Source organism: Lycium barbarum, chromosome 2, assembly GCF_019175385.1.
Source record: "Lycium barbarum isolate Lr01 chromosome 2, ASM1917538v2, whole genome shotgun sequence".
Taxonomy (NCBI): Eukaryota; Viridiplantae; Streptophyta; class Magnoliopsida; order Solanales; family Solanaceae; genus Lycium; species Lycium barbarum.
In genome coordinates, this window is record NC_083338.1 from 5,811,869 (window position 1) to 5,819,435 (window position 7,567).

General features: G+C 34.5%; 1 protein-coding gene across 3 annotated transcripts; it reads right to left on the bottom strand.

The window, feature by feature from the left end:
• Positions 1 to 1,987: 1,987 nt before the first annotated feature.
• Positions 1,988 to 7,127, bottom strand: LOC132625982 (ETHYLENE INSENSITIVE 3-like 3 protein). 3 transcript variants are annotated; one of them, XM_060340680.1, is made up of 4 exons: positions 6,879 to 7,127; positions 3,994 to 4,756; positions 2,462 to 3,579; positions 1,988 to 2,379 (listed from the first exon to the last, which is right to left on the bottom strand). In XM_060340680.1, exons 1-3 carry the CDS (start codon positions 6,911 to 6,913, stop codon positions 2,494 to 2,496), a joined length of 1,884 nt encoding a protein of 627 aa, XP_060196663.1. In that variant the 5' UTR covers positions 6,914 to 7,127; the 3' UTR covers positions 1,988 to 2,379; positions 2,462 to 2,493. The 3 variants fall into 3 exon arrangements, with proteins under 3 accessions (XP_060196663.1, XP_060196664.1, XP_060196662.1); XM_060340681.1 differs by having other exon boundaries at positions 1,988 to 2,392; XM_060340679.1 differs by lacking the exon at positions 1,988 to 2,379 and having other exon boundaries at positions 2,424 to 3,579.
• Positions 7,128 to 7,567: the final 440 nt, after the last annotated feature.

The following is a 7,567-nucleotide window of genomic DNA, read 5'->3' on the forward strand; positions in this document are numbered from 1 at the left end:
ATAAAAAGCTAGTTTTTGGTTGTAATAGGAGTTCAAGTTTTTGAAGACCCAAGTTCTCCTGCCCCTGTTTTTCACGAGTTAATACCTTAAATAATCACTAACTAATAAAAATAACCCATCAAAGTCACTTTATATTTCTAGGATAATAAAATCACCCAGCTTGTGGGAATAACCTCCGAAAGTCACCATCTATTGCTATTTGATTATAAAAACCACCCATTTAACAAAAGCAAAACCAAAGGTTTACCAAGATATGATTTTATAATATGAGCAAACCAAAGGCACCAAATCTTGAGACTAATGGATTGTTTGGCTAAATTTTTAAAATTTACTTATTTTGAGAAAGTGTTTTAAAACAATTTTTTTAAATAGTAGCAGTTTGTGTTTGGCTGTTGTGCCGGTGAAATCAGTCCATTGACAACTATAATTGTTTCAACCAAAGTCGAACACTAATCAATTTGAAGAACACTTTAGTCAATATTAGATAAGCAATTATTACTTTGGCCAAAGTTCAAAAAATGCTTCTAGGAAAAAATAGTTTTTTCAGCTTCCGAAAATAACTTCTGCTACTATTCAAAAACACTTATAGTATTTTTTCTCAAAAGCTTGATCAAACACCTCAAGTCTCTAAAATAAACATTTAAAAAAATACTTTTGACTTCTAGAAGCTCGGCTAAACTAGCTTTAAGAGGCGCTCCAAGTATTAACAAACTCCAAAACTGGAACTTTATGTCATAATATAACAACAATAATATATATGTCTCAATATTAAGCAAACCAAATCTATATTAATTTTCAATTTTCATGTAATCATGTTGCTCAATTTAAATTTGTCTAAGTCTGTGTTGACTGAAAAATTAGAAATAATTTATGATGCTTAGAGTTGCCATTTATTAAGCGGTGTAGATAGTTTTTTTTTTCCTCACTCAATATTTGATATCTATTTTGCGACTCGATTAATTCGGATCACACCGACAAGTGTTACTGCAATACCTAATGGGGATTGCTAATAAATTCACTTACAAGTTTGTGTGCACAAACCCCACTTCTTATTGAGTTCAAATGATACATAAAATTGCTTTTCGTAACAAGCAATAATTCAAAAGCATCTGCATCGATCAATTGCAAGTATCAATGGTAATACTTCCAAATTTGAAACAAATTGGTTCGTTGGATTTAACATTTGAAGTCTATGAGTTTTTATTATAATCTTAAGTAATAGTATACAATATATATATATAAATATAAGCACGAATAATTTTCGCTAAATGTTGAATGACGAAAATATCCCCAAAATATTGATCAAACAACTTTTATAAATAGAAGCAATCTGCTGAAAGAAAATTCCTCGCCGTCTGATTCTCAATACCTTGCCAGTGTTTGTCTGAATTGATATATATATATATATATATATATATATATATATATATATATATATATATATATATATATATATATATATATATATATATATTTATTTATTTTTACTTCAAGAAAATTGATATATTTTCTTGCACTTCTTTGTTATTAATATTCTTATCCGATCTTAACTAACTAATGTATTTTGCAAACTAGTTGGTTATAGTTCAGGTAGGAAAAACGAACAACTGATAGTTAACGTATGTTTTGCAACTAGTTGGTGATAGTTTAGGTAGAAAACTCTCACACCTGATAGTTCAGGTAGGAAATTCAAAAAAAGGTGATACTTGGTGTGTTTAACTCTTAAGCCTTCATATATTTTGTTGCACTTCTCTGTTATTTTTTTCCTTTTCCAGTATTATCTAATTAAGTGACAAGAAGAAGAGGTGAGGCAAGAAAAAGATATATGATGAGACAAGAAAAAGATTATATCTATAAGCACCAAATCTAGAAATACCGTATGAATTGTAGTCAACAAACGTGCATAAGTTAGCACAAAATGAATGTGAAAAATTACAATAATTATGGTAGAAGAAAATCAAAAGATAAATGAATTAAAGACAGCAAATTATCAGGCGGAAAGAATTGTTGATATGTCATAAATTGGGCCAACAATTAAGCCTTCACTTTTATAGTGAGAAAGAACCAATAAACATGCTACTGTAAGTCTGTAACAACAAAATGGTTTACATCCATTGCTCGTGTAGCACAGTCAAGAATGTTTCGAGAATGATGAGCAAGTTTACAACTTGTAAAAAAGATGATAAAAACTCTATGTTTCTTGTGTTTACTACTTACAGTACTAACTCATTTACATGTAGCACTTTCTTCAACGTCGAAAAAAATTGAGTTTGCTGTCACTGGATTTACATCTGACTTCTGGATAAGAAAACTAGGCTCATAACTTACTGTCAACCTTCTTTTATGAGAGCAAGACTTGTTGCAACCTTTACCGCCTTCCTGCAGAGAAGTTCTTGTAACGAGAAAATTAAAAACAAAACGAATGAAGGAGGGAAAAGTAGTTCATTTCAATAACACTCACATTGCAAATGTTGTCCTTCCTTTTATAGTTGTCTATGAGGCAAAGAATGACATGAGTTCTTTGTCAAATTCTAAATCATAATCAGTATTATCAAAATGACTTTGGACATCAAGCCCCAAGTCAAATGGGCTGCCTAGTGTAGCATAAGGCGAGCCAATAGGAAGTGAAGACTCAAAAGGCATCTCATGGTTATTCTGAAACATGTCCCTAGATATATCATTTCCACTTCCGTGAAGTGATGAACCAACTCCAGAATCCCTTGGTGTAATCTGAAGTTCATTGCACGCCAACTGGGAACCGTGTTCCTCATGTGTCGACCCAAATTCAGCTGAAGAATAAGAGTGATATACAGGAGGTTGATTGAAGTTAGAAAATTGAGACACCTGTAGTTCAGTGTGTACAACAGAATTCTGGGGTCCATAATGCAACCCGTTGTTTGGAGGTCGATAATGCGAGAGGGAAATTTGTGGTTCATCATTTGTGCCTTGAAATTGATGCTGAACAATAGAATCTTGACTTTCAATATGCAGTCCTGATTCATAAGGGACAGCTGTAGAATTTTGAGACATCGGATAAAGTGATGGACCAGCGCCTATATATGTATCCTCTGTAGAGAGCACATTAGCTGATGGAACCAATGATAGGTTTGAGTCTTGTAATGGTAACCCTGATTGACTCTCTGTGTCGTTCTCTACAGCCAATAGTGTTTCTGAACCGTTTATATCAGGTAATGTGTTACTATGCTCGTCAAAGTGTACCAGAGATGGTTGAGTCTGTAGCTCGGTAGGGTTTGACCTAGCACGTTTTTTTCTCCTTCGATGACGTCCATCTCCTTGCTCCGTACTTTGATGAGATTGAGGAACGACATTTAGAGGACGAACATCCAACTGTTGATTTCTCGTCTCGTCTCTAGACGATACAGAGCCAATACCATCGTCGGGGCCATCAACATCATAGTCACTGTCACTGATTACGGAAGGTTTCTTCTTTTCACTACGGCTTCTAGCTGGTGCTTCTATGCTAGATGACCCATTCTCACTGGTTTGTTGCTGGAGGATTGATTCCTCTTTGCTTAAAACAGCCAACCAAATTGAGCTCTCCTTAGCAGTCATCTTGTCCTGCAAATAGAGGTGGCAAAATTAGCCCATGAAAACATGACCCACCCAACCCGCACAACTTTGGGCAGGTTATTGACCCACCCATTTATTAACTCAGCCCATAAAAGTTGGGCTGTATGTAGCCCAAATTGACACATGTAAATCTTGTCAAAATATTTTCAAAAAGACATTTTTTATTTGATATGTTATATATAGTCGTAATAAGGAAAAAAATAGTTTTATTAGATACTGAAAAATTATAAAAGAACAACGAGATTTTAGAACTTAGTAAGAATTGCGAGTTGGGTTATGACCCGCTTTTTAGCTTATTTCAGTCTAAGTAACTTTTATGTGGGTTACTGACCCGTCCATTTATTAACTCAACCTATTTTGACATGCCAAATTCAGCCCAACCCACCCATTTGACACCCCTACCTGCAAACACTTCGATTGGCGGACTAATCTCCTGATCTTCGCGATATTAGGCAACATATGCTTAATGACGGCAGTTAGAACACCAACTTTGAACAACTTCTTCAAATCATGCGGCTTTTTGTATGGCGATTTCTGACCTTTAGGTAGTCCCGCTTTAGCCCACCATTCCTCACTCCCCGTAGGCCACCACGGTGGTGAGACACCTTTCTCCAGGGGGTACTTCCGTTGAGGTGGATCACAGTGTTGCATTAAAGAAGACAAAAGGGATCCCAAGGTAGAATCTTGCAAGTCTTGCAGAACACTTTGTGAGTTCCCGTTTTGGCTGCCTATTCCCTCTCCTCTTGCGAGACATTCTGCCTCATGCTTGGCTATTGCAGCGGGACCATTCTTATCAAACTTCACCTTCTCCTTCCACCAAGCTCTTAAGTTATCCGACGAACCACTCACAGGTTTACCCTTTTCAGGAATGATGCCATAAACAAACCCTCGAGCATTGCAGACCTCCATGAGCTTCAACATGTACTTCAAAATCCCATCTTGAGCTCTTGACATCTTTTTCCGCCTAGCCTGATCAGTGACTTGTTTATTGTTCTGCTTCTCGAGAGCTTGCCGGGCTGCAATTTTCTGTTTTTCCTTGAGCCGCTTGAGCTTGATTTGGTCCTTCCACATCCGTTTCTCCAATTCTTCTGGATCAATCTCCTCATCACTGACATCCTTTTCTTCTATGTTGTCGCACTTTATATCATCCATTTCAATGTCCGAGCTGTTCCAGAACTCATCAACATCAATCATACATTACTCAGTTCAAAAGCAAAATGCCAGTAAAACTATATCTATTCAACAAAGATCCAAACTCCAAACTCCAAACCTTTTTTTATTCGTAAAACCAGCAAACATAAAAATGTCAACGAACGCACCACTCAGACTTGCAAACACCGAAGACTAAAGCAATTTCAAAGTGACCACAAAAAGCAACAAACTTTTTTTTATAACCGTGAGCACCTCGACTAATTCCATGGGTACCTACTACCTCCCACCAAGCGGACCATACAAAGTAACAAATTCACACTGGCAAAACACAAAAGATTCGTTCTTTCCAATCCAAGATTCAATTTTTAAGATTGCTAATGCAGAAACCTCATTAAATTTCCAGCAATTGAACAAAATCACAACCAAAAACTCCACTTTAAGTTACTTCTCATACCCAAATCCTCAAATACTACAATACTACAAACGATCTGAACTCATAAAACCCTTCAAGATTATAAAGATTAAACCTACCCAAATCACAATTCTGGTATATTGATGAAACAATTGGTCACAACCATCAAAGACTGTACATTGGGTTTACACAAAGCTCAAATAACATTACAACCTAAAAAGATAAACACAAAATAACGACAAATAATGAGAGAAAGAGCAAATAAAACATATCCAAGATTCAATTTTTAAGTTTGCAAATGCAGGAACCTCATCCAGTTTCCAGCAATAGAACAAAACTCACCACCAAAAACTCTTTCCAAGTTAGTTCTCACATACCCAAATTCTCAGATAATAATAACAACAACATACCCAGTGAAATCTCACAATATGGGGTCTGGGAGCCCAAATTCTCAGATAATAAAAGAAATTTAAGTAACATACACAAATGATAAAAGCTCATAAAACCCTTCAAGATTAATAAAAATAAAACTTACCTAAATCACAATTCTGATAAATTGATGAAACAATTAGTCACAACCATCAAAGGTTTTACATTGGGGGCTCAAAAAACATCACAATTCAAAAAGACAACAGAAAATAAACACAAATAACGAGAGAGAGCAAATAAAACATATCCAAGATTCAATCTTTTTTTGAGAAGGTAAATGTAATCCAAGATTCAGTTTTTGATATTGCTAATGCAGGAACCTTGCTATCAAAAACAACCTCTCTACCTACCAAGGTAGGGGTAAGGTCTACGTACACTCTACCCTCCGTAGACCCTACTTGTGGAATTACACTAGGTATGTTGTTGTTTGTTGTTTCAAGAACCTAAGTTGTGCGGACTCTTCATTTTCGATGCCGCACCCGTGTCGGATTCTCCAAAAATACACTACTTTTGGAGAATCGGACACACCCCCGTTGACATTTTTGAAGAGTCCGAGCAACACACGCAGGAACCTTGCTCAATTTCAACAATTGAACAAAAATCACTACCAAAAACTCTACTTTCAAGTTAGTTATCACATACCCCAATTCTCAAATAAAAAAGGGCAGCCCGGTGCACTAAGCTCGCGCTATGCGCGGGGTCCGGGGAAGGGCCGGACCACAAGGGTCTATTGTACGCAGCCTTACCTTGCATTTCTGCAAGAGGCTATTTTCACGGCTCGAACCCGTGACCTTCTGGTCACATGGCAGCAACTTTACCAGTTACGCCAAGGCTCCCTTCATACCCCAATTCTCAAATACTAATTAAAAAAAAAAAAAAAAAAACTTAACATACACAAATGATCAAAACTCAAAAAACCCTTCAAGATTATAAACATATAAACTAACCCAAATCAAGCTAACCACATAAAGCAACAAACTCACACTGGCAATACACAAAAGACTCATTCTTTCCAATCCAAGATACAATTTTTAAGGGGAAAAAAATCTTTTAAAAAAAAAAAAAAACAAATTTTAAGATTGCTAATGCAGCAACCTCAAATACCCAAATTCTCAATTACAAAACTTTTAAGTAACATACACACAAATGACCAAAACTCATAAAACCCTTCACAAAACTTGTCCAAACACAATAAAAAAGCTCAAATAACATCATAACTCAATTAAAAAAACACACACACACACAAAATAAACAAAAATAATGCAAATAAAAAAAATAATTAAAAGGTTCTAACCTGATATCAACTCCAATTTCATCCATCACAACCATGTCTATACACAACAGTTTTGCAGCAAATTAATTCAACTACAAAAAAGGGTATTAGATTTTATTCTTTTTATTTTTCAAGAAATGGTCACATAGCAAAAAAAAGTGCAATTAAAAAAAATTAAAAAAAGGGGTTCTAAAATCAAGTATATTTAAATGTAAGGGGTTAAAGATGAAGACAGATAGAGATTGAAAATCCAACAAAAAAGAATAAAAAAAGATTTATTTTATTTTATTTTAAAGAAAGTAAAGACAAAGATGCTTTTAAAGGGACACAAAAAGAAGAGGCGGAAAGTAATTATACTTTGTCTTAATTAAGTAATTAGTAATTGAGTGATCTTATAAGAATATTTAGTATTTTACCTTCTTTTTTTGTATAAATATTGAATATAAGGTAAGAAAATGATGTATGTGTGATTGGGTTATCTTATAAGAATATTTAGTATTTTACCTTCTTCTTTTTTTGTATGATGTAAATATTGAATATAAGGTTTGGAAAATGATGTATATGTAATTGGGTTATCTCCAGTTATCTTATAAGAATATTTAGTATTTTAACTCTTTTTTTTATTTATGATGTAAATATTGAATATAAGGTAAGAAAATGATGTATCTGTAATTGGGTTATCTTATAAGAATATTTAGTATTTTGCCTTT